The following is a 27,214-nucleotide window of genomic DNA, read 5'->3' on the forward strand; positions in this document are numbered from 1 at the left end:
TGGCCAAGGCTACCATCCAAGAGCCGAAACCAAAATCTTTTGGAACTTTCTAAATTGGCGGTAGGCGTCTGTGCCTTTTATGCTTCAACATGCAGCCCGACCAAACGGGCTTCCGTCATACCTTTGAATTCGGTGTGCTTTGGGTGCTACTGCACGATTGCGTAGCTACGGCAAGTGTCTGGTGAAAATGTCTTGTGAGCATCACGAGACTTCGCGGAATTCTCTCGAATCGGGTGACCCGCACTGTACTGGGGACAGCTCATTCCGGGTTATCCAGATGAGTTCCAGAGGAGTACCGCCGACTCCAGCCGCTGCGTCTAGCTTAAAATGGGGGGGAGAGTGGCATTGCTTTTAGCTCGTGAGAAGACTGAAGTCCAGCGTTTCCCAGCACGAACAATATATTTTATTCATTTTTCGTGAAATGCAGACAGTTTTGAGTTGACACATCACCAGTATCCAGACAAATAAATATTCGAGTACACATTGAGCCTAAAAAAGGAGGGGCAAATCAAAACCGTGCAAGGCTGCGCAGTGACGTGCTTTTGACGATGACGTGGTGGTGTGCGTGGCTAAGGTTCTGGGAAAATGGCTTCTAAACCATCAATCACTTATAAATGCACAGCCAAAGTGTATTTATAAAATGCAATTTTTCCGGTCTTAACATATTTACGACAAATCTGACTTTGCTCAGTAATGTAAAAGAATGTCTGTGCCCATGTATTACGAAATATATTTTGAATAGTCAGAAGGTATGCACTTGAAATAGTTTGATACTTGGAAGTGCACAGTGAGGAAAGATTGGTACTAGAACGAGCATGTCGCCTGCATTCAGTCTCTGTAAAAGGAAAGAACCTGAAGTTGAGTATTGGCACTTATCTCACCAAAGGATAAATACAGGCATATTCTGGTGGAACTTCTACTCTGCAACACCTTAAACATGTGACAGTGTAAAACTAATTTAACTCGCGCAGAAGACTCGTTGCACGTAAATCAGGCAGTGTGGAATTTATCTTGGGTCGTGCAGTTTAAACTCCTGAAGACGACACACCGGAAGAACTTTGTACAATGCCGCGCATCAGGAACAAGTAAGAAACCATTATAGAGTGTGTAGTATGCTGCCTCCTGCCCTTCGTATGCACGCTTTATGTAGATTGTGACACCCTGATTATCAAAAATCTCGAGAAATACTAACAAAACTACAGTGTGCTACAGCGAGCAAAGTTTCGAGTTCATTAGACATCCTTCAGGTATCTTCACAACAGCTTGCACCTACAGAACACCTTATGCCTCCACCGTGAGGTCGTCACAAAGCTTCAGGGTTAAACTCTCCATTCGCATCTGCAAGCACTCATGATATTTAATATGTCGAAAACAAACGATGCTTCCCTAGATGACTGACGTTTGCAACCTGTCTGCTACATTCGACTGATGGATGACTGTTCTCCGCCCCTTTGGTAACCTCGCAGCGTCTGACCAAGGCCGGACAGGACGGCCGTATCACATGTGGCGACGGAGGAGGCGACGTGGTTGTTTGCATTAGAGCTCCTCGCGCGGCTTGACGATGCCGGCGTGTCCCTCCTGCTGCCAGAACTCGTGCGGCAGGATACCCATGAAGTAGTCTGGCTGCGCGGCCATCTCCTCCTTGGTGAGCTTGGTGTCCTGGTTGACGTCGCCGACGGAGATGAGCCTCCAGGCCTCGCCCTCCTCGCGGTCGTGGCTGGGCAGCACCCAGTCGCGCATCTCGGCCTCGCTCAGGGCGCCGTCCTTGTCCTTGTCGAGGTACGTGCTGAAATGGCTCTGCTGGGCCTGTTGGTTCACGGCAGGACAGAGAAAGAAGCGCGCGGTGAGAATGGAGTCTGATATGACATGTAGTTACAACACTTGAGAAAAAGGAGCACAGAATCTTTGGCCACGTGTAATGAGTGCCAGTACCACTTGAATTTGGTTCCACGGGCTGTGCAGAAGGGAGCCACGACATGTGCTACAACCCTACTATCATTTTGTGCGCCACAGCCTAGAACTGAAATCGCGCTTCAACCCCCGCCCTCTTTCACATGCTGACGAGAAGTAAGGTGGCAGCCACCACCTCTTACGATCATATCTCCGTTCAGCTCGTTATTCGGCTCATTCACGTTAGTAGAGAGGGTGTCACTCTCCAGTCATGACAGGTAGTGCATGTTGACGGGTATGACTTCGCGTAGCCGTTCCAGCTATCCTCATATGATCATTGGCATCGTATGATCAAATAGTGGAGAATGAACGCCGTTTCTGTGTTTTCAGTTACCTCTGGGAAGCTCACCGCATGATGCCGCACGCCAAACCGATGCCAGCCAACACGCTTCCCGCCTCTGCTTTCCTATTCCCGTTCCACACTTTTACAAGACGGCTCAGGTGACTGACTTTGAAAGGAGCAACGAAGAAAGACTGGATAGCTTTGCTGCCTAAAGTGAGTCTTTCGTGATCTACGGAACACTGGTTGAAGGTCAGTCAGTGATGCTACCTTTTTTATCAACTAAGCGATTTACCTCCGTGGCACTAAGCTAGCAACACTTTCTCCGTTCTGTAGAGCTAACACTGCCAATCTTGAGTTACGACTGCAAACACCACCGTTATCCAAGCCAAGTGGGCCCTGTAGAATGCTCTCTAGGAAATACAACATCAGGCGCCCCATATCTGCCCCACCGATAAACATGTGGGAACTGGTGTTGCAGCATTTTCAACGCTGTGAATGCTTCTTGTGCCGAGAGAAATCGCTGCAAGAAACTCGCGCGCCTCACAAAAAAGTCAATTTTCTAGTGTTCGCACAGAAGGCCTTATAGGTTGGCTTGCTTACATTGTTATATTTCCACAAATAAAAGCAGAAACACTTGAATAGGATTTGGAGCAGTAAGTTAAATGAGTCCGCGACGCCTTTATGCTGTTTCTGTATAATTGAAAAATCTCGGCGTCTATTCCGTGAAAGCGCCAGCCGACTTCAGCCCTCGCCAAAAATACGCAAAACGCGTCTGTGTTCTTCGACTCCTATAGGAAACTCACACGCTAAGCAGGAGTGTTTGCTTTATTTTGTGGTGCAAATGATGATATTGCACAGTGCAAAAAACTACGCTGATGTGTTGCAAAACATCCTAAACTCTCCGCGCTCCTGCTCAGCGAGGGTATATACTGGCAAAAGTGCTCAAATGTTTTTCGCCGTATTTGTGCACATGCATGAATGATTACTTCCCTAACGCTTTGCTGACGCTCAAACTCCTGGAACTCACTGGCGAACACCATCGCGGCATATTAAGTGCAGTACGCGCCTCGACACCACATACTCTGCACTGATGTTCGAATATGATGGGCTGCTGGGCTACTTGGTTTGGATGCATTTTGGAAAGGTTGACGCGTTGAGGTGAACGTTCACAAGAAGGGACATGTAGGAAAGGGGGCAGTGTCCTCTCGTGGCAATATGTGCCATATATCGAAGCAAAGAAAAATTGCGTGATGAAATCAGCTGCCACCACTGCCCGTCTTCGAATTCTCGTGTGGCTGCCATAACCGTGCATAGCCGTTGCGAATATCGTGAAGTTAAAGCACACTTTCCGGCCTAAAGCTAATCATACCTGCTATCTGGCGATGCGGATATAAGGCCTAAACAAAATTACTAATGTGGAGCAACAACATCTTACAGCAAAACTTCCCATTTCGTTTCATGTACTTTCCTTATACTATGCAAAGTGGCGAATTTTTCTTAAAGCATACGTGGCGTGACTATTTCCACGTCCGGACGTGCTCCTCATAGCTTACCGGTGCCCAGTTCTTGTCCTTGTCCTTCTCGGGTCCGGATACCTTCTTCAGGTGGTCCATGTACTCCTCGATCGACACCTGGCCGTTCTTGTCGTTGTCCATCAGCTCGATAGCCTCGGTGACCACCACGTGACGCACACGCTCGTCCTCCTCGGGGTGCAGGAAGCTCTTGAACTCGGCCTTGTCCAGGGAACCGTCGCCGTCCATGTCGGCCACCTTCCAGCGCCGCTCGGTGCGCTCAAGCATCTGCCGCGCAACCTTGCCCTCCTCGCCTTCCTTCTGCAGGTCTGCACGTCAAGTACCGCATGGTTAGTCGAGAGAAAGGACAACACGAAGGGCCCGCTGCACTAATTTAGCGGGAAAAGCTAAGGCCAGGGAATGCAAGTGCGAGATGTACACGGGACTGAAGACAAACGAACGACCGAAGTTTTTTATGTGCTCATGTTTTGTTGGGAGCACAACGACATATGTCGTTCTTATGGGCATATGATAAGCGTGTGGCTCATTGCTACTAAAGGCAGCAAAAATAAACACGATCAGAAACTGCGTTACTTTTGTGAAGGAGAGTAGTCATCAGCCTATCTACGCCCACTGCAGGGCAAAGGCCTCTCCCATGGATTTCAAACTACCCCGGTCCTGTGCTAACTGCGACCATTTTATCCCCGCAAACTTCTTGATCTGATCTGCCCATCTAACGTTCTGCCGCCCCTTGCCACGCTTGCCTACTCTAGGGATCCACTCTGTTACCCTTAATGACCAACGGTTAACTTGCCTTCGCATTACATGCCGTACCCACGCCCATTTCTTCTTGATACACTGCTTTCTCTTTGTCCCTTAACGTTACACCTATCATCTTCCGCTCCATTGCGCGCTGAGTCGTCCTCAATTTAAGTTGAACCCACTTAGTGAGCCTCCAAGTTTCTGCCCCGTAGGTGAGTACCGGTAAGATGCAGCTGTCATACACTTTCTTCTTAAGGAACAACGGTAGGCTGCCACTCATCTGAGATCGCCTGCCGAATGCACTCCACCCCATTCTTATCCTTTGAATTATCTCTGCCTCATGGTTAGGATCCGGGGTGACAACTTGGCCTAGGTAGGTATATTCGCTTACTACTTCCACGGCCTCGCCGCCTATCTCAAACCGCTGTGTTGTCCCGAGGTTATTGATCATTACTTTAGTTTTCTGCGTGTTAATTTTCAGGCCCACGGTTCTACTTTGCTTGTCCAGTGCGGTAAGCATATATATGCCTTGCAATTCATCCTCCGAGTTACTTAGCAGGGTAACGTCATCAGCAAATCTGAGGTTACTCAGGTATTCTCCCGCAACTTTTACGCCCACCTGTTCCCAATCCAATGTTCTGAATACTTGTCACCATGCTGTGAATAACATTAGAGAGATTGCGTCTCCTTGTCTGACGCCCTTTCTTATAGGTGTTTTACTGCTCTCCTTAATAAGGACGATGGCAGCTGTAGATACATTGAAGATATCTTCTAGTATTCTTACGTAATGCTCGTCTACACCCCGAATACGCAATGCCTGAATGACTGCTGAGGTTTCAACTGAGTAAAATGCTTTCTCATAATCTATGAAGGCTATATATAGGGGTGGAGTATACTCCACGCACTCCTCTATCAACTGATTGATCGTGTGAATATGGTCCATTGTTGAATAGCCTTTACGAAACCCTGCTTGTTCAATAGGCGAGTAATAAAGGTGGCTTATTCGTAAGATTAAGACATGGAGTTTTGACGCAAAAGCATATATGCCTGTACTAATCGCTGAGCGCAGACAAATTGCAAATCTTGTTTAAGTTCTTGATGAAGCTTTCCTTGATACCTACTATGGCCGCGGGGTTACACAAAAATTGGTGAAACTTTCTTTTGTTCACCCAAAAACTCGGTGTTCCGAACTCCAAGACTGCCTGTTGGCGCACCAAACTTTCTCTGCTCTTTCGTTCATCTAGAGCGCAGAATTGGTCATTGCATTCGAAGAGAATCATGCTACATTGCTTGAATACAAAATGAAATACCTTCTCGTCATTTTGCACGCTCACCCATCACTTCCATTTCAGGGACTTTCGTTTACTTACATTTTACTGTACGGGTTGCTCAGTACGAAAAGAAGCTGAATGCCAAGCCCAAGGAGAAAAAAGGAATGGATCAGAATTATTGGCATTCTAAATTTCTTTCCGATGATACTACCTTCTGTTCACCACTAGGGTTCTTAAAGCAAAAGAAGTTCTGAAACTTACAGAGTCGGGTGGCTCATTTGCCCAGAGCCCTATTCATAACGTGACGCATTGCGCCAGAGAACACGCCGTCCACCGGAAAGAGAAACCTATCATTGCGACGGACTGCGCAGAGCACTCACCCTTCTCCGGGAAGGAGAGCTTCTTGTAGGTGTCCCAGCCGAGCACCTTGACACCGGGAACCTTCTCGGCCATCTCCTTGTCGAAGTAGACCCACTGCTTGTCGATGCTGTCCAGGATGATCTTGCTGTGGAACTTCTTGAGGTAGTCCTTCAGCTCGGCAGACGTCACGTACTTGTCGCCATCCTTGTCCAGCTCCTCTTCGAACAGCTTGTGCAGGTGTGTGCGCACAAGCTCTGCGCGGTGCAAAAAAAAAGGGTGAGCGAGACTCCTGGGGAGTGCATGTAGACATGCGCACGATTGTTCTTGTCGCCTGCTCTACCGTGCATGACCTTCGCTCTGTTTTTACAACCAAATACGCAGCTTAAAATTTAGTTTTAACTAGCCCAGCATAAGATTTAGGTGAAATTAGGTGAAAGCGTTAGTACGTGGACGGAACAGTGTGAAAGTTGCAAATGTAGGCTGTTTTTTTTGGCTGTAGGCTTTTGCGGAGAACGCTTTCTCACTGACGTGAGACATCACGTTCAAGTCACAAAAATGTAAAAGTGCTAATAAATGCGAAACGCGACACTGAAACATTTTCAGAAATGTGTGTATAAAAGGAATGGCCCCTGTTTTTTCCGCTACCTTTGTGCACAAGTATGCGGTGCTCTCGCAGAAGTATATGCACGATTTCAATTCTCAACAATCCACTTCGCTTTGCAGCAACGAGAACGCAAATTCGAGCTAACCATCTAGCGGATTGAGAACACCGCAGCTAACAGGTCGGCTGGGCGGTCGGCTGGGCGCATGCACAAAAAAAACGTAACTAGGGGAGTATAAATAAATTTACTACGGCTAATTGCTGCTGAGCAGCAGATCGGCCTCCGCTGAAAGCAGCCCCGCACGTAACTGGTTCCTAAGTAAAACTGGTTGGACCTTTCGTGCATCCAGAATTGCATACTGGCACCGTGGAGTTACTCCGTGCAAAGCCCGCATTGAAAGAATACCGTTTTTAAAACTTGTAACGGAGTCTTTTTTATCAAGCACGAACGCAACTGCAAACTAAAATTTATTGTATATCGCGGTAAAAGTTTGCAATTTCAGCATGCTTATTTTAGAGTTGTTTTGACAATTGTAAATGCGTCAAACATGGCTGCCGCGTATGCCACTCGGCTTCGTCGGCTTAACCTGGCAGCGAGCATGTACGCGTCCCTCTAATGAACCAAAGTGGGATAAAGGCGCCGTGCGAGTAAGTGTGAGCGAAATGAATTTAGCGCTCATAATTTTACACGCGTCTTAAGTTTGATCCACATGTAATTTGCTGAGTGAAAAAGATGTGCTCTCGCAATATTATTTAGTGCCCGAGGCAACCGCGAATTTCTGAAATTTCCACAATGGTCTCGGTACCATTTTTTTTGTTAGAAAAAGGCCACAGCCAGAGGTATAGCTGGGCTGGAATGAGCGCACCTTCGTAGTTAGGAGTGACGGAGTGTAGGTTTGTGCAGGGTTATTGAAATACTGGACTCGACGGGAAGAAAAACGAAGGGGACATACGCTGCAAAGGAGTAAGTAAGAAATGTATATTCCGTGCATTTTTATTTTGTTTTTGAGATTACAGTGAGGTAGGAGTTAAAGACAGCGGATTTGGACCAGTCAAATGGCCTCCAATTTTTTGTTTGCACCGCGGCGTTCTATCTTGCTTTCACGGAAAGCTCTACGCCTTAGCTGAAAGGACACCTGTATGTTATTTTTTTTCCACACCTCGTAATGAATGCTCTATTCAAATAGCACGCAAGCCTACATTCTGAAAGACCGGCACGTCGCAGCTGCGGATGGGTGACGTTGTAGGGCGAGATCTCGGGCACGAAAGGGCTTAAGGGTGAATTTCTTTACCTGGAAAACAGCACCCAGGCCTTTCTCGCTACCGGGTCGAAAAAAAACAGACTCGTCATTCAGAAACTCCCAATATCGTCGAAAAATAAATTCTGTTTACATGTTGAAGAGTCCGCATATACTGCGGAGGAACATGCGAATCAGGCGAAAGCTTAGTTGAAGGCGAGAAAGTGCCATACGGAGGCGAAATTGGCCACTCCATTCCTCCACCTGTCTTCCCTTTGCACGAGGTGAAACGCTCCTTTAGAAGCACATAGAGGTGGACAGCGGCTTGGCACAACGAAAGCAAAGGGAGTTGTATTCTCCTTGGCATTCCGCCACCCGTTTGGCAGTTAGCAGTGCTTTAGGGGACAAGAAAAAAAGTTCGAAGGGGACGGGTTTTGCACGCCGGAGACGCACCTGAACTATGAGGCACGCCGTAGTGCAGGGTTACGGATTCATTTAGATTACCTTTGGATCTCCGAGTCGTGCCGAAATCGTAGTGCACGTAAAGTAGCCACACTGAAATTTCCGTCGCCATGAGTCTCCAAAAGTCGCTAGTTTGGCGACAAATCGCCAAACCTGGCAACCCTGAGCGCACGGGCGTTTTTTTTTTTCTCCCGCACAAGGAAAATGGCCGCTGTGGCCAGGGTGAAGCCCATGTCTCCATGCTCACCAGAATAATCCACCGAGGCACCGCAGAGGGTCTTTCATGGGAGGTGACCAGGGGGTGAGGGTGCTATGCTACGAAATCGAAGAAGGTGGTTCCATAGATGCCACCATATAGAAATTACCTGGAAGGACTTGGAACAAAATATTCAGCTCCAAGCGGCGTCTGCGGTCCTTAAAATACAACGTGGAATGGTGCTTCCTTAAGGTTTGATGTGAGCGCGGAGAATTAGGACGAAAAGCATTGCGAAAGAAATCTCCTTGAGCTAAGTACTGAGAACGAAGCAGTTATCATTGCCAGTTCTACTGCCGGTTGAAAAAACTTGGCGCATTAAATAGAATAGAAACGCATGCCCGGAAAGGTAAGATATGGAGGACAGAAGAAGGCGCGATTATCAGCAGGGCCGTAGCCGGGGAAAGGGGGGGGGTGGCAGAACACCCCCCCCCGAAATTTTCTGAGCGCCACATCCTTTTCTGTCCCTGTTAGCCCTATATTTCGCTTACGCTATTTACGAACCAAATCGATTCACCATAATTTGAAAAAAAAAAAGGTGCGTTTTCTAAGCTGATAAGATGACTCATACATTTCGGTGGCGCAGCCTTCTTCACACGCTCCAAAAATATTTCTGGATATGCCCCTGATTGGCAGCGCAGAAGCACGAGGCGACCAACGCCTTTGATTTCAATGACGCCTACAAACAAAACTTTTTTCTCGGGTGTCACAGCTCTTGTGTTCTGTTCATTGGTTGTGGTTACTTTCATACGACCACCAGTGTCCATAGCACCTGAGGACGTATAGGACAATGGCTAGAACCAGAAGGTTGAAGCGCTGCCTAACATGAAAACAGAATCTAGAAAAAGGAACGATGTTGGTAAACCAATGAGCCCCGACTGCCCAAGAAAGGCCAACATGCTGGAAGACGAATAATAACCAGCTTAAGAGTTGCAACACTTAAGCACTTATGGTAGTTTCAAGGAAACCACAAATACGTAAACAAAGAAAGGAATTGAGCCGAAGACGCCCGATTTTACAAAAACAACGAGGTTTCTCGATGGAACGGTAAGGACAGGGTTTTAATATTGACTTGCATAAGTAACTAAAGATTCTGCGCTTTACAAAGGGTGAAGATATGTGGTGAAACAAGGGGAGCAGTGTGGCTGTTATACTCACTGAAGGCAATCGGAGATGATACAACGAACATGGGTAATATAGTTATAGCAGCAGAAAGGTTCTGTGCGATAGACCCGCTTTATTTCTGCCAGTTATTAAGAAAATTCCAACTAATGGCAAGAATTGGTTAAAACTAGGACACACTATAGATAGCTACTACACGGGTGTGCTGCAAAGACCACACGGCATAAATCCGTGAAGAAGGCAGCAGCCCTCATAAACAGGCCAGCACGCAAGCCTCGGGAAAGATCACGTTTCAGCTTTTTTTTTTCATTTAAAAATATACCTACTCCCGGCATATCCCGAGTAGAAGAAAATGCATAACGTCGGTACAAAAATATTTGTTAGGAACACACGTTACATTCCTTGGTAACCAGGAGATATCTCCACATTTACGCTGTTATACTTTAGAAGGGCAATTGGCAGAAAGAACAGCAAAGCAAAAGCGCAGCAAAGCAAAAGCACAAAGGAAGCGAAGCAAAAGTACAAAGGACGGAGCAGAGAGCCAGGCGCAGAAAGCAGTTTTGGAATATGTGAGAAAGGGGTATATGTTCGCAGAGAGTTGTATGTCTAAGAATGGCTCTGGAATCGTCAGTCACCTTTTAGCTACAAAGGGGCCGTCTGGGTACACACGCCTCTGCACAGTCGTTCTAGCTCTAATGTAGTTATAGCTCTAGTGCAGCTACAGGAAAACATTAGATCGAGCATGCTGCCAGGACCATTTTCTAAGAATTCGCAGTTGCATTCCGCCTGCACATTACAAGTATGAAAACCATGTTTTCTTTCGTCGTCAGCCGTGACTATAGAAAAGTTAATACGGTGCACGGAATGCTCGCAATACTAAAACACTGCCTGATAACATCAGGAGGAACATTAACTGTAGCGAGACAAGCTTACAATCCTTGTCAAGTGTTCCATTTTAAAGACTGCTAACAAATTTCAGAATATTGCTACGTGGAAAAGTTCTAGGTGTAGGTCGTTTAAAACGAAGAAAATGTATGAGAAAAGTATTAGTGAATTTTATTTCACTGAGCTAAACCGCTTGATAATTAAACGTCATAACATTTCTACACAATTTAGTATGTCAAATTGTATGGCATTACAATTACCTCCATGGCAAAGCAGCGCGTGACCAACAATCTTTATAGCTTAGCGATTTCTGGCGCCTACAATTAGACAATCTAAGGCGTCAGCCTTGGTACGTTTGCGATATTTCACTGTTCTACCTTTCTAGTTTGCTTGGCCAGTTTCCAATCCCTGTTTATTTGTTGAGCATACGTGACATTGTATCCAGCTTCAGCTTTTTTTACCTGACGGGGGGACTTCGTAAGCTCCAGAATAACAGGGCAGTCGGAAAAATCGGCAAAAAAAACTCAGTACTGTCATCCTCAATAGCTCCTCAAAAAGTACCCAAATTATCGGGAATTAAGTTTATTTATCGGCGTAAAATTTATTTAAAATTTAAGGGTTGCTTACACTGTACTAAGTCGGTGCTTGAAAGTTTGTGTTTTGAAGTTGTGAAACATTCAGATATATAATTCTATGGCTCGGTAATATATGTCTGGTATATCTTTATTGAATATCACCAGTCCTCATTGTTCTTCATTGATACGTACAGAACTAAGTAACCGCTTAGTTTACAAAAGCCCATCTGAACGACTAGGGATGCTTTCGAGATGCTTCACGCTATCATTGCTACAGTTTTGCTAAAACAGCTGTCTACCTTTAGTTACGTCAATTATACACATCGAAACAAAAATATGGTGGCGATTCGTATTCGTAATGACATTGTTGCCCTATCCAACATAGTTAAAATATAGCCTCGTTAAAAAAAAGGTCAACTCACGCATACCTTGTAATTTTTTCAATTTTTCCAGTTGTGCCTTAGTAACAGCTGAAAAGAAAATGTTTTTTAGATCGTTTAATAATTGAGCAATTTTTGTGCGTGAAGTGCCAGGTGTGTAGACGGTGACGAGGAGTGCGGTTTGCAGAATCGTGACAAGGAGTGCAGCGTGGAGCATCGCAACAAGTAGTACGGATGGGAGGTAGTGCGAAGTGGGAAAGGCAACTGAGTTTGCGGCGTGCAGCGACTGCGTGCGGGTGAGGAGGGGTCACACATGCACCAAGGAGTTCGAACAAAACATTGACAAGGTTATGTCGACACGTGCCGCAAGCAGTTGGACAAGGTGTGTAATCGACGCAGTGTAGTGTCGATTACACAATGCAGTAACGAAAAAAAGAGTAACAAATAAACATTCATATCTTCCTAAGCATGAGTCCATATAACTTGTTATAGATCTTGATTTCTTTGAGTCATTAGCAGTATATTCTGAGTCGTATATTCTGCTGAGTATATTGGCAATATATTCTGAGTCATTGAGTCGTATATTCTGCTGAAAATGCTGAACTTTTCGCTCCAATATGACAATAGCTTCGGTCGAAGGATTTTATTTTTCGCACACTGGACCTACCCTTTTTCGCATCCTTCTGGAAACAAACTTCCCCTTGCGATTGCTCATTAAACAACAACAAATCAACACTTGTCAAATTATGAATAACAACTTTCAATTTTAGATTTTTTAAAAAACACTGCAGTGACTGCAGCTGGAACACTTAAAAAACTAAAGTGCTAAACGTTACAAATCGTGCAGATACCGACAGCAAGGACAGGTACAATAAGTGACGCCCTTGTTCGTTCCATTGTCCCAGCACAAGGCGGTACAAGTGACGCCGACAAGATTTGCATTTTTAGGTTCTAGGAAAGGCATCAGCTGTGCAGCGTGCATTTCCACTATGGCCTATCGCCAACTGCCTTGTGCTCCTACTTTTTAACTGGCAGGGAAAGTCAGCTTTTTTTAATGTGAATGTGTACCAAATGTGCTTGTTCGGCTGCGGGCTTCCGCAGGCTGCGGGTTTCATTGCTTGATAACTGGAAGGTTTGTGCGTTTCACTATCGCTGTTTTGCCTTCGCAGATTTCTGCGCTTATAAGATGGGTAACGTGAGAGTAAACCAGAACCGAGTGTGCACTGATATTTGCATTCACTCGTTCCCAGGCAGTTTCTTTACAGTTATGGACCATTAAATGTCCAAATGTTTGCGCGGGACAACATCCGAATTTTTGAAAACTAGAAAACATGTGTTTTCTGTGTTTTTAATAACAATGTGAGCGCTACTATCCAAATATTTTCTCGACTAAAGTTTTTGTCTCCGCTGTATCAGATTTTTTGCGTATGCGCGCACAACAGGACAGAAACTTTTTTGACATGAAACCAAAGAGGCGCAAAACCAAGGTTCTGCTTTCTTAATTTTCTTTCCTTAACTTGTCCCATTAGGTGCCAAACAGCTTTGGGACCAAAAATAAGGCCTGTCAGCCCTTCTGGCGGCGGCTTTTAGTGGTAGCTGAGTTGTGTCCGTTCCGGAAACGTACATTTCGCGTCCGTTTCTAGACTACGTTGCTGCCCCTGCGAGGCCTCAAGCTGCACCCTTTAAGCCAAACAGGGCTCTCTTAGAGGGGACACTTTGAAACGAACGTAAAGCAGACAAAACTCAGAAATCCGCCCCAGCAGTTCAAACTCTTTCGAACTTTCCGCTGTTGCTAAACATTCTTCATAACTGCACCTGATAAACTGCCAGTACGGGCTTTAAGGACCCCGTTATCAGCAGAATGGGCGCTGCTGCTTATCTTACTTCACCCCACCGATGCTTTTCGAATCAACTGTTATTTACCGTTATTTTAGAGCTCTCATTGCCTGATTCGGAGCCTTGCTGCAATGAAGACGGGTTTCACAAGAAAAAGCACAGCTATGGGCCTCATGTGCACGACACGGAACAGCGGTTTAAGAGCTGCTATTTCATCACTAACAGCTCACAGCTACAACACCCATGAGTATAAGCACTTTTACGGCGGTTATATGTAGAGTTAGATGGTTATTTTGCTTAGACGGATGACTGCAACAAACGACGAGGATACACTCTTGCACTGCCCCGATTCCTGCAGCAGCTACAGCGTGGGCTTAAGCGTATGTTCACCCCCTTTAACAGGCTGGCGCTAGGCCACGTAATAACTACTCCTTCATATGTGGACATATATACTGTAGTTCTTTCTTGAAACCCCTTGCCGCTCGCCGTACTCGTCATTCCCATTCTCTGTCCTTAACCCCAATGTTCGCATCCACCAATCTGTTTAAATTTTCCTTTTTTCCCCGCACAATTAATGATTGGAACAATACATCCGAAAATTGTCTAAATTCTCTTGGTTCATTTGAGGCAAATGTTTAGTTGTGCATTTGTAGTTGCCTCTAACGTTCACTGTTTTCTACTTCAGTTCTTGTTTCTGCTATTTGCTGTTTACTGTTTGTATTTGGTTGATACTGTTAACACATTACGCCCCTCCTGCTTGGGCCTACATGGCCTGCAGTATGTTCTTAAATAAATAAATAAATAATTTCCCCGAAGCACGTCCTATTAAAAGTTTTCTTCCGAAACAGTAAAAATATCATCGGCGATCGCCGAACGTGGTGCCAAGCACGTGTCCAGGAACTTTCGCTAGCACGCAATAGTGCTCAGAGCAAGATACAACAATGGCTAAGCAAGAGCTGCTAAAGGACGCAGATGTTCCTGGTTGCAGAACGACGTGTCCCTCTACATCTCTCGCATTACAACGGACAAATGGAAGAAACCACACTGTTTGCAAGCGCGTTCTCCCCGCTCGGACAATGAACAATAAGTCCGCAATGCTGCGGCGAAGAACAATCCCCCGGCAGGCGGCAAAGGAAAGCCAAGGAAGCGCACGCCTTGGCCATGTGTTCATACTAGTACAATGGGCCTTGGGGCCCTGACTGCAGCAGTTGAGAGCGTCTGGTCGCCGTGGCTCTCACCTGGGTCGGGTGGCTTGTAGAACTGCTGCTGCTGTTGTCCAGCAGGAGGTGGCGGCTGTTTGGCCGCGTCCTGAGCCAACGTGGTGGCCACGACCAGCAGCAGCGCTGCAAGTGTCTTCTGCATTGTTCTGCACAAAGGAAGAACACGTGTCAGAAAACCGCAACACCGCTAGTCTCAGTACCCTTGCGCTAAAACTAAGATCTATGTGTTCTAGAGAAACGACCTTATCAAGACATTTATCGTGGAAGCTTCTTAAGACATGTACAGCATCGTAATCGTGGGACAAGCACTACAGTGACAGCTGCCAGTGCACGAAACCACCGATAAGTACACATGTACCTTCTCATCTCAAAAGAAAAAAACAGGATAACTATGTTATTCAGCAAGGTAAGTGAGTGAGCTAAGCATAGAACTGTTTGTCACGTATCTAAGATACGCATATGCATGAACGATGAACGCACAGAAATTCGAAAGTCAAACGTTTTTGGACAATCACCAGAATTTTCGTCTTCTATGCGATGTACAGTTTCTGCTCACAATGCATGCGAGCAATTGTATTTGAAAAAAAATAGCGTCTTGTAGTTGGTTGCACCGACTCCGTATGGTAGTCGCATTCCTCTTATGCATGCTTAGCCTTTCAACCGCTATGGTTAAAATGTGCAACACCAAATGACAAACGAAACATAAAACGATATTTTGAACGCCAGCGCAACTACAAGTAACGTATTTAGTTAACATTCTACGCGTAAATAAACTTAGACGGTACCTTATAAGTATCCAGTGACCGATCAGGCAGACAGACGGCGCTCAGCTACACGTGTGAACTCAGCGCCGCAGCGCTGCTGATATAGGGCATGGCATTCGCGTGCGTGACGTGGTCCTCGCTAAGCGGCGCAGCGACTGTGACGTCACAGCGAGACTCCTGACGTGTCAAACCCGTGCTGGTGATCTTTTCTACGTTCCCGTGCCCGCGAGGGAGAACAAAAGAAAACTCCGGTACTTGCAAGACGTGAGCTTTTGAAGTCGCAGTGTTAACCGGCCATGTTTTGGCTGCGGAATAACGCGTTGCAGCACGCGATGACCAGCGCTGTAAAGGAAAGCAGTGCAACACTGCAGCACAATAGCCTCGTATACATGGACTCGAAAGGGAGTTTTGAGTCGAGAAAACGAGCTTTTTTCGACTCGACTCATCTATGTCTAAACGGACGGGGTGAATCGAAAAGTCGTCGGGGCGAGTCCGTTCGACCCGCAGGCAGGGGGTGGGCCGACTCGCTTGTAGGGCTGAGTCGACGGGCTGTGAGGAGCTGAGTAAGTCCTTTTTCAATAAACCCTCCTGTTCCCTTGCCTCGATTATTTGGATGGAGTTCATATAAATGCGGAAGGGGTCAAGGTAAGCTGAGCCGCCAGTCGACCCGACCCTCTCGAGTCGAGTCCATGTATCCCGGTCGCTGTACATTGTGCGCCGTACACTTACGTCATCATCATCATCACCACCAGCCTATCTACGCCCACTGCAGGGCAAAGGCCTCTCCCATTATTCTCCAATTACTTCGGTCCTGTGCCAACTGTGACCAATTTATCCCCGCAAACTTCTTGATCTCATCTGCCCATCTAACTTTCTGCCGCCCCATGCAGCGCTTGCCTTCTCTAGGGATCCACTCTGTCACCCTTAATGACCAGCGGTTATCTTGCCTTCGCATTACATGCCCTGCCCACGTCCATTTCTTCTGAATTTCTACTAATATGTCTTTAACCCCAGTTTGCACCCTGACCCACTCCGCTCTCTTCTTGTCCCTTAATGTTACACCTATCATTTTCCGCTCCATTGCCCGCTGAGTCGTTCTCAATTTAAGTTGAACCCTCTTAGTGAGCCTCCAAGTTTCTGCCCCGTAGGTGAGTACCGGTAAGATGCAGCTGTCACACTTTCTTCTTCAGCGACAATGGTAGGCTGCTATTCATTATCTGAGAATGTCTGCCATATGCACCCCACCCCATTCTGATCCTTCTAATTATCTCTGCCTCATGGTTGGGATCTGGGGTCACAACTTGGCCTAAGTATATATATTCGCTTACCACTTCCACTGCCTCGCCATCTATCTCAAACTGTTGTGCTTTCCCGAGGTTATCGATCATTACTTTAGTTTTCTGCATATTAATTTTCAGGCCCACGGTTCTACTCTGTTCGCCCAGTGCGGAAAGCATGCTTTGCAATTCGTCCCCCGAGTTACTTAGCAAGGCAACGTCATCAGCAAATCTGAGGTTACCGAGGTATTCTCCATTAACCCTTACTCCCACCTGTTCCCAATCCAACGTTCTGAATACTTCTTGTAAGCAAGCTGTGAATAACATTGGAGAGATTGTGTCTCCTTGTCTGACACCCTTCCTTATAGGTATTTCACTGCTCTCCCTATGGAGGATGATGGTAGCTATAGACCCATTATAGATATCATCTAGTATTCTTACATAATGTTCATCTACCCCCTGGTTCCGCAATGCCTGAATGACTGCTAGGGTTTTGATAGAGTCAAATGCTTTCCCATAATCTATGAGGGCTATATATAGGGGTTCAGTATACTCAGCGCACTTCTCTATCACCTGATTGATCGTGTGAATATGGTCCATTGTTGAATAACCTTTACGGAACCCTGCTTGTTCTTTAGGTTGACTGAAATCTAAGGTTGCAGATATTCGGTTAGCGATTACCTTGATAAATACCTTGTAGACGACTGACAGTAAGCTGATCGGCCTGTAATTTTTCAAGTCCTTCATGTCGCCTTTCTTATGGATTAGGATGATGTTCGCGTTCTTCCAAGATTTCGGTACCATTGCGGTCATTAGGCATTGCGTATACAAGTTTGCCAGTTTTTCAAGTACACTTTTTCCGCCATCCTTCAAGAGGTCTGCTGTTATCTGATCCTCACCAGGTGCTTTGCCCCCTTTCATTTCTTTCAAAGCCTTCCTTACTTCTTCGGTCGTTACTGGTGGGATGTCTATCTCCTCTGAGCTACTGTCTCCTTCGGCATTATCCTGTATGTCCCGGCTACTGTACAAATCCCTATAAAACTCCTCGGCCACTGTGACTATTTATCCCTATTTGTGATGACATTGACTTGCTTATCCTTAAGTGCATACATCTGATTTTTCCCCACGCCAAGACGTCTCTTCACTGCTTTCAGGCTACTTCCGTTCTTTACAGCGTATTCGATCCTCTCCATATTATACTTCCGTATGTCAGCTGTCTTACGCTTATTGATTAACTTCGAGAGCTCGGCTAGTTCTATTCTGTCAGCTGCGGTGGAGATTCTCATGGTTTGCCGTTTTCTGATTAGATCTTTCGTCTCCTGAGAAAGTTTACCAGTATCCTGTCTAGCCACAGTGCCCCCGACTTCTACTGCACACTCCGTGAGAATGCGTGTAAGGTTGTCGCTGGCTTCCTGTGTCGTAAGCTCGGCTTCCTCGTTAAGGGCGGAATATCAGTTCTGCAGCGCGATCCTGAATTCTCCTACTTTACGTCTTACTGTTAGCTCATTTATCGGCTTCTTTCGTACTAGCTTGTTGCGGTCCCTCTTCAAATCTAGCCTAATTCGAGATCTAACCATACGGTGGTCACTACACCTTACCCTTCCGAGCACTTCCACGTCCTGCACGACGCCAGGGTTATCGCATAATATGAGGTCTATTTCATTTTTGTGCTCCCCATTCGGGCTCCTCCAGGTCCACTTCCGACTCTCCCGTTTACAGAAGAAGGTATTCATTATGCGTAGGTTATTCCGTTCTGCAAGCTCAACTAGTAGGTCCCCCCTGCTATTTCTACAGCCCAGACCATAGTTCCCAACTGCCTTGTCTCCAGCCTGATTCTTGCCTACTTTGGCATTGAAGTCCCCCATAACTACGGTATACTGCGTTTTTACTTTAGCCATTGCCGATTCCACATTTTCATAGAAGCGTTCCACTACTTGGTGTCGTGGCTGGATGTGGGCGCGTAGCCCTGCACCACCTTGAGCTTGTACCTCTTATTGAGCCTAATTACAAGACCTGCTGCCCTTTCGTTAATGCTATACTATTCGTCTATATTGCGAGCTATGCTTTTATTGACTAGAAATCCCACTCCCAGTTCTCTTCTGTCCTCTAGACCACGGTAACATAGGACGTGTCCATTTTTCAGCACCGTAAGGGCTTCGCCTGCCCTCCTAACCTCGCTAAGCCCTATTACATCCCATTTAATGCCCTTTTATTCCTCGAACAACACCTCGAGACTTGCTTCGTTAGATAAGGTTCGCACGTTAAACGTTGCCAGGTTCTGATTCCATTGGCGGCCTGTCCGGATCCAGTGATTCTTAGCACCCTCTGCTGCGTCACAGGTCTGACCGCCGCCGTGGTCAGTTGCTTCGCAGCCGCTGGGGACTGAGGGCCTAGGGTTAAGTGGCGTATTCATGGGAGGTTGTGGCCGTTACTACACCAGGGTGGCCAATCCTGCTCTGGTGAGGGAGTGCATTACCGGCAATGGTCGCCGGGGTCAGGCCGCACCCCAAGCCCCTTTGTGCAATTCCATCAATACGCGGATTTTTTTTTTAATCCGGTGGGAATTGTCCGGCACCGGGATTCGAACCATGGTCCTTCTGCACGCGAGGCGGGTGTTCTACCTCTACGCCATCGCTGCATCAAGTACACTTACGTAAAGTACCTATAACAACGTTGGATGCCGCTCTTTGTCGCGAGAGCCCGGAATTCAACACTGTCGTGCCGCTGGTGCACGAAATTTCCAAACCACCCCTTTCGTGGAAATAAATAGCGTGTTTGCCGAGCCGTTTGTCATACAAGGAGATAACGTATTTTGTACACCCGTTTTTCTTTCGCAGGGGGTCGGGTTGAAGGTAATTTGGGTCTTCAGGCTACTGAAAGCTGTACTGCACGTTTCCTACAGTGAAACGGACCTTGATTGGATGTTGAAGGGCGACCAAGTATCACGTGACGGTTAAAAAGGAGAAAAGGTAACGAATATAACACTCCGTTTTACTTCTCTTTGGGCCCCCGTTAACGCTGTTTGCAAAGCTACCTCCCTTGCAGAAATAAGAACGTAGCAGTGCGATTGAGTGTACTGCGGTAAGTTCACTTTGTAACCCGATACCTCCTGTTCTGTAACAGCATTGCGAATCTGCGCATCAGTCCTGCTTAATGTGACCGTCTGTATTACGTTGAAGTTTTAGTGTGCAGTTCCGTGCATGCCAGTCCGTATTTTTAGGCGATTTAAAGTATTCGCTCTCTCTAAAGTGAATACTTTCGCCTCCCCTTTCTTCAAGTTTTATTTTTTCTGCGTCTTGATTTGTACTGATTCAGAGTAACTTTTATTGCGTGAAACTATGAGAAGGGACGGTACATTCATGACTCATGAGTTGAGAAAACACTACTACACACTGGTCCCTAGTGACCTGTCCGGCCATTTGGTTTCATTTCATTCATTTTATATAGTGTTTTCCGGTTCAGTGGCGCGCTTGTATGTTACAAGCAATACACTCATCTCTACCGACATGGTCTACATTCTATGAAAGCACGCCTTGGTGTGCTCGATGATGAGTCTTATATTTATTGACAACAAGTTGGCACTTTCCTACAGTTTCGCCCAGCACACCCTTAGTCTAAATCAGAATTTGCAACCGGCCATACGTAGGATGGGGCGAATTTTGTTTTCAACAAATTTTTTGGCGATTACTTCATATACATTTTATGCGATGTGTTTTAGTGGACAGAAAGAACAGCGGACGGCGATAATCATTTCAGGCATGCCTTTGGCCCCAACCAGGCCGCATAATTTGCTTTGATTTGATTTTTTATTTCCTGGCAAAAACCAAGGGGAGGCTGAGACTAAAGGCGAACGTGGCCTGACAGAGGCCTCCGCCACCCGATTTACAGCGTACATAACACTGAACGCTGTCCCCTTACCCGCTTTCGGTGAATATAGAAACAGCTTACTGAAACACTTTTATAAGCAAGCTCGAGACTTTGTTCCCAACAGGTCACATAAGTGATACATGCCAATGGCCAACGGGCAGTGAAAGCTATAAGGCCAATGCATTTCCACGCATATTTGAAAAATATTTTGTGCATCATGCGCAGTGTGCATTACGTTCTAGTACGGCAATACAGGTGGTTGTTAATTATTTATACGGTAGTTACCACCTCGCCAAGAAAAGCAGGATGCCCGCATGGTGCAAAGTGCATGACACGGGCGGCTTCTGAAACTGCAGTAAACAAACAAGTTTATCAACCTTAATTGCAGTAAAGTTCATCATCCCAAATCCTCATTTGGTATACTTAACACTGAGACATAACCGTCATGCATCCGTGGTACAACTTCCGAAGATCTGCCGGCGCAAAACCTTCCCAATCCAAAAGAGGCGCTTCAGTATTTTTTCTGCGTTTGAAATGGATAATCAGCTCATACAATAAGCTTGATGAAGTTGCGAGAAATATAACAGCAGAGGCCTTATGAGCCTTGCTTTCAAACCTTGCCTCCGAACCAGACGGAGCGCCCTTGCGCCGAGGAAAGGGCGCGTGCGTTTCGACTCAATTTTTTTCTTGAATACTATAAACTCCTCCACCGTACAACGCGTTTGTCTTTCTAGAACACTATGAGAATCTGCCTCTCAGAGAGGAGCCGAGGACAGTCGGCCGACGCAACAGAGGTCGCGGTTAATGGCGAAAACGATGGAAAACCGGTTAAAGGAAACGTGGCTGCCGACGACCGGCGAAGCGCAGACAACGCTGGTGTGCTACGTGGACGGCCAGCTCTGACGCCGCATCACCAGGTCGGGTCAGACCGAGCGCATGGAGCGGAGGCACACACCATAGAGGCAGACAGGTCTTGAGGCTGTCCAACTACGCCACCCTCACCTAGATTAACCCCACGCCCCGCTGGAGCTTCTAACTTCGACGTCCCGCTACGTCGAACGGAATTGGCTCTGAACGGTGTTGTACGTGTGGTGGTGTCGTGAGCGCGCCCTTCTTTTCACTCGGCGGTGACCGTGGATGTGCTTCTCGGCGGCCGCTATCGTGGCTCGTCTTTGCGCAGCTGCCGACGCTGGGATCCGTCTCGCATAACGGGTTTCCTTCCTTCAGCTGCTGAGGCATCCGCGCAGACCGTCGGGACGTGACCACACTAATCGAGGACGGGCCGGCCGCTCCGCTTTATACGAGCAGGCCCGATAACGCGGCCTGCTCTTCCGACAAGGGGTGGCGGCGCTTCGGCCTGGTCGCACCTTGTTCGCAACGGCGCGTTCAAGCGTAGAGTGCACCTGCCCGGTGTAGTAAGGCACGCTGACAGTGGCTGACGATATGGCTGGCTCCGCTCAGTAAGTGACCGGTGTGAAATGAGTCACTCTAAGTTATCACCTGGGCTTATTCTCCACTAATCGCCGTCATGGAAGAAAGCGCAACACGGCTTGGACGTTTTTTTTTTTTTCTTTCGCTGTTGCATTGCAACCGCTTTTTGAGCTAAGCGAACGACATGCAGGTGGGCTGAGATTACACGCAAGGCAAGTGAAAAGCGCTTCAGTTCAATCATCAGCTGCCTAGGGCTAGAAATGTCCTTCAGCGTAAGGAAATAAACAGAAAATGGAGGGAGAAGGCCGTGCCGTTACGCACCGAACTACTCGAAATATTCGTGGGTTCTTCTTGGGTTTCTTTCACGCGAGCAGCGCGATCCTGCATCCGCATACCGCTTGCACTTCGGGGGCAAGTCAGGAACGTTTCACACAAAGAAAACCAATGGACCAGGACGCTATAGAAAACCGGCGTGGTCTTTATAACTCGGTGTTTCGCCGTCTTACACTGCATCGACTGTGAAAAGCCACGCTTCTTTCGGACGTCGTTTGTTGCAGACATGCTCACAGAGCCGACACTTCCTGGAGACCGTAGGCAAGAAGAGAAACTAGTCTGCATGCGAGACAATCAACGTGTAGTAGCACTTAATTTTTTTTTTTTTTTTTTGCGCTGTAGTTCTCTTCCCATGCGCAACTTTCAAGGCAATTTCAAGGAGACTGTGCTTCCAGAGGCTTTGGTCTGAATACAGCACATCTAACGCCCATTTCTCCATTACACCCATTCAATGGGTTCACGAGAATAAGTCTTACAACTTCCCGTCAGCAATAACACAGCGCAGCAATCACGTACAGCAAAGAGCACGTGGCTTGGCGTTGGAATAAGTCTCTTGAATGGCGCCTAACCGTACCTACCCAAGAACCATCTACTTCGGTACTAATAGCCCGACGACAAGATGACGTTCGCTTAATTTCAAGCTCTGCGTCTTGATACGCGAGAAAGGTACAAATGGGCTCGGGCATGGCGCGAGAATAGGGTGTAAAAATTCAGTCCTATTACAAAACGCAGGCAGTTTAGTCTACTTCGACTAGGAGGTTGCGTCATAAACTTCGGAACCGACTAACGCCAGCATTACTAGGAATAACACTTTTTCAGTGACATGGTCGATTATCGCAACCAAGCAAAGTGTCGCTTTTCACGCGCTCGTTTCAGAAGCGCCGGGCGTTGCTTTTTCCACAACTCGTCCGCACTGACGCGGGTCAGACTCACGCAGTCATCCATACGCTATCGCTTAACCTGCTCGGTAACTGAATACCGCGGGGCGACTGCGCAGTTTAAAAAAAACTCCCGCATGCTTGAAGGCAGTTCAAGGGAGAAGGGGGTTTAGTGCCTACGCAGCGCTATGGTGTTGCTGAGTGGCAAGTGGAAACTTTGGGTTCTGGCGACGTCGTATCGCGACGGTAAAAACGGGCCAAAGCCACAGTGCGCAGATATTTTACAGAGCAGTGACGGCTCGCAGATTATGTATTCCCACGCGTCTAGCCTGGGAGAAAGCTACTCAAGATAGACGTTATGTTGTGTTCAGGACATCTTGCTCCGTACCTAACCCATGTTAAAAAAAAAACAACTGACAATTCGTCTTTCTCAACCGCAATAATCAGCACCGACGCGTCGGTTTTGGAGTGTAGTATTCTTCCTGGTTAAGTGCGTGTGACATTACTAGATGTCAAGAAAACCATCTACCGTTGAACATACCAGTCAACCATTGAACATACGTTGGCGTCACCTAAGCCATGTTGAAAAAAAAAAAAAAAGAATCAATTCGTCTTTCTCAACCGCAATAAACAGCACCGACGCGTCGGTTTTTGAGTAGTATTCTTCCTGGTTAAGTGCGTGTGACATTAACTCGAGGTCAAGAAAAGCCATCTACCATTGTCCCAAACGCGACGCTCCGCGTAGCGTCACCAGCAGGCTTCCTTCCACGCAGGCAACACTGCCCTCCCCCATTCTACACTCTCCCCCTCCCTCGGGGTTACTCCGGCTAGTGGAACACTTCCACGTAAGCTCTGCCGTCGTCGCGCACGATTGCGTCGTGCTCAGCGTGTCCGGTTCAACGCGTGGCGCTAATGAATAGGCCTTCCGTAATAAGCCGCCGCTCCGCCGGCCTTGGCATTGAAGCCGTTCCCAAGAAAAAAAGCATACGAGTGCACGACCGCGCTGCACGGACAGCTTGCGGGTCGTAGTAACGAAGTTAAAAACACTTCTGTTGCTTGCAATTCTCTGGGCTCCTCAAAGTAGGAAGAGTATCTAGTTTTAAAACACCTAACGCCCGCGTGAATTTAATTTACACATTACTGAAAATGGAGACAGGAATTTAAGTACATACATTTTTTTTCTCTTATGCTTGCTGTGTACTGTAAAATTTACTCAGCTAATCAATTACCTTAAACGGCTGTTTTTTCGGAATATGGAATACAAGAAGCAAAGATGCGCTATTTCTTACTCGAGTTGAAATGGCCTGGGTCGACACCAACCGCGTGGTTTTTGTCTGGTCTCCTAGTATCGTGCAAGTATCCTTCAGGGAGATTAGAAACGGTGCTCGCAAATCCTAACGGCGATGCGAGCTTATAAAAACGCCACATTCAGTGGGCTTATACTCGTAATAAAAGTATTATAAACTGCAAATATTGCCGCAAAGTAATAAAATTACAATATAAACCTCGAAATATTCGCCGGAAGGTAACAGTTGAACGTCAAACAAAAGCTTGACGTTGCAAATTGACCGCTACAGCTTGGTAGAAACGAAATCTACTTCGTGCTACAACCACGTGGCTGGCATCCGCCCCCTCAAAAGAAAGGTTTTAACGATAATTGCCGAAACGTCATTCATAACGAAAACGTGCAAAATACAGCAAAATGAGGGCGCCTTCGTACAGGAAGGTAGCATAGGTCTCCGACGAACCGAAACTAGGTATTCGGGTTACGACCTGATCGAACCGGTGATGGGAAATCGGTGCCCTGACCCGGTCGATCAACAACTGTTGCGTCTTCCTAGGTTTGCAACCCTGATTCGCGCCCAAGCTGTCGTCTGCTATTGACGCCCGCGTCGTCTGCGACTCTCCCGTGACTCCGTGACAAAGCGCTTCCACGTCGCAGTCGCGGCTTAGTGATACGTGTCTTCTCGGTAAAGCGGGCTCGGGCAGTTCACTCGAACACACGAATTAGCCGAAACGAAAGCTTGACGCAACGCGGTTTGCGTTTGACTCAAAACGTGCGAAAGCTTGAGCTAAACGCGCTGAGCTGCGGCCGTCGAGAAGGTACGAAGCCGTGCCATCTCCGGGCCCGGTGCTCACCTGAGCGCTTCCGGGGTCAGTCAGTCGTCTGCGCCGGCTCTGGTCGGTCTGCGTGCGTGTGCTGTCAACTCACGAGCAGCCCCGGCCAAGCCACGTGTACCTGTCAGGCAGCTTCGTGACGTCAGCGGCCGCCGACCGGACCACCGCGCGACTCGTTGCCGGCGCGCGGCTTTTCGTTTGCGCTTCGGCGTTACCGGCGGACGAGTGCGGTCTTTTCAACGCCCATATCACAACGGTAAATGAGCTGAGCTGGAACCACGAGCGAGTTTATCGCTTTTTCTCTTTCCAGTTTTCGCAGGTTTCTTAATTGCGGTGTAGAAGGAACGCGCGAAGATTGAAATAACGTTTTGCTCCAGAGAGAACAGATGGCGCCAGGCGCTTTAAATATTGGCGCGATATTTGAACATACGTGGGCGTCACCGCATCAGATACTGCTTGAAGATAGATTAGATTAGATACTGCTTGAATAGAGGCTCGGCAGGAGGAGCTGTGTTGTACATCCCTCCGTCTTTCGTCCTGTTGTTTTGCGCGCTGTGTGTGTTTCTTTCAGGAGGAGATTTCCATCCCCTCATCCCTGTCTCACAAGAATGGAGGAGGTGTTACTCCGACAGCTTCACACAAACACACTTCCGATTCCCGCAACCCTACATAAATACTACCCGGACATCTACCCAACACCACTGTGCCCGCACTGCGACCAGACGGGAGATTTACTCCACACGATGTGGCACTGCACAGAAAATCCCAACATGAAGAACATTACACCGAACAACAGATCCACGACACAATGGGAGGCCACCCTGCTCAACCCGCATCCAGCTTGCCAAAAATGGCTCACGGACCGGGCTGAGGGAGCTACTCGTCGGCCACCGGCAGCCCCGGATTAACGGGCCCGACCATGGCTCTGAGCAAATAAAGTTTTTTTCTCTCTCTCGGAAAGATTGACAGGACGCGTTTAAATGACGGGGTGTGGAGAACCTACATTGGGGTTAATTGGAGTTTGGTGAAGTAAAATGTTGAGAAGGACGGTCAGGACTCAACTCTGTGGCAGCTGCACACTGCGCTGCAAAATTTCAGGCAGCAGCAACGGCTGAAAACGTGTAATTTAAAATAAATAAATAAAATAGAAATTTGCCTTACTGTCTATCCACCGCTTTTGTCAGTTTGTCAGAACGCAGTTATTCTCAGCACGGGACTTAAATACGTCGGAAAGAAACCCCAGCTATATCACCGTCCATGCACTATTTAAAAGCGGCCATACATTATTATTACGCACCAAGATTTCGAAGGTCTATGAAAACACGTTTTTTCCGTTTACATTTACGAACATTTTCTAGTCATTTTATAACCACAGCGCAGCCCAAGCGTGAGAAAGACATGTTTGAAATTTAATGCTAGGGTTGACGGCACTTGTACACGCAAATTAGTTTGAAACTCAGTTATGTCAAGGAAGACCGAGACTACTAGAACCCTTCACATTTCTTTCCCCAACGACCTAGCTAAAATGGTGTAAAGTCAGAAAACAACGAACGACTAACCTTTAAAAGATAAACACTATGGCTGAAAACTATCTTTCTGTAGCTGATTTTGTAATTCTTTCACGAGGGTGCCGAAGGTGCACTTCCTTCATTCATATGAATGCGCAGTCGGAAAGAAATAACCAAGGCGAAATACACACGATGATAACATACCTTGAACTTGAATTCGACGTGATAGCGATAACAGAGACGTGGCATCGCGATGAATCTGAAATTATTAAGCTCGCAAAATACACTTCGTACTATTTGAGTCGCAAGCTAAAAAAAAAGGAGGGGTG

The 27,214-nt window shown here is 47.0% G+C and overlaps 1 protein-coding gene across 4 annotated transcripts; it reads right to left on the bottom strand.

Moving 5' to 3' along the window:
* Positions 1-380: 380 nt before the first annotated feature.
* On the bottom strand, positions 381-25,585 carry LOC144166797 (calumenin-A-like). Of its 4 annotated transcripts, none has more exons than XM_077696285.1 (6): positions 25,399-25,585; positions 14,728-14,855; positions 11,702-11,743; positions 6,158-6,391; positions 3,787-4,073; positions 381-1,806 (listed from the first exon to the last, which is right to left on the bottom strand). In XM_077696285.1, the coding sequence occupies exons 2-6, from the start codon at positions 14,849-14,851 to the stop codon at positions 1,537-1,539; spliced, it is 957 nt and encodes a 318-aa protein (XP_077552411.1). In that variant the 5' UTR covers positions 14,852-14,855; positions 25,399-25,585; the 3' UTR covers positions 381-1,536. The 4 variants fall into 4 exon arrangements, with proteins under 4 accessions (XP_077552411.1, XP_077552412.1, XP_077552413.1 ...); XM_077696286.1 differs by lacking the exon at positions 25,399-25,585 and adding an exon at positions 15,495-15,643; XM_077696287.1 differs by lacking the exon at positions 11,702-11,743 and having other exon boundaries at positions 25,399-25,583.
* Positions 25,586-27,214: the final 1,629 nt, after the last annotated feature.

Source organism: Haemaphysalis longicornis, unplaced genomic scaffold, assembly GCF_048455015.1.
Source record: "Haemaphysalis longicornis isolate Haplotype H1 unplaced genomic scaffold, Haemaphysalis longicornis Haplotype H1 scaffold_19, whole genome shotgun sequence".
In the NCBI taxonomy this organism is placed as follows: Eukaryota; Metazoa; Arthropoda; class Arachnida; order Ixodida; family Ixodidae; genus Haemaphysalis; species Haemaphysalis longicornis.

Excerpts from the sequence above, each read along its gene's own strand:
- LOC144166797 (XM_077696285.1), bottom strand. The coding sequence starts at position 14,851 with ATGCAGAAGACACTTGCAGCGCTGCTGCTGGTCGTGGCCACCACGTTG. Across the intron at positions 6,392-11,701 it reads AAAATTGAAAAAATTACAAG|AGCTTGTGCGCACACACCTG; the intron begins GTATGCGTGAGT and ends TGCACCGCGCAG. Across the intron at positions 4,074-6,157 it reads GCTCTCCTTCCCGGAGAAGG|ACCTGCAGAAGGAAGGCGAG; the intron begins GTGAGTGCTCTG and ends CTTGACGTGCAG.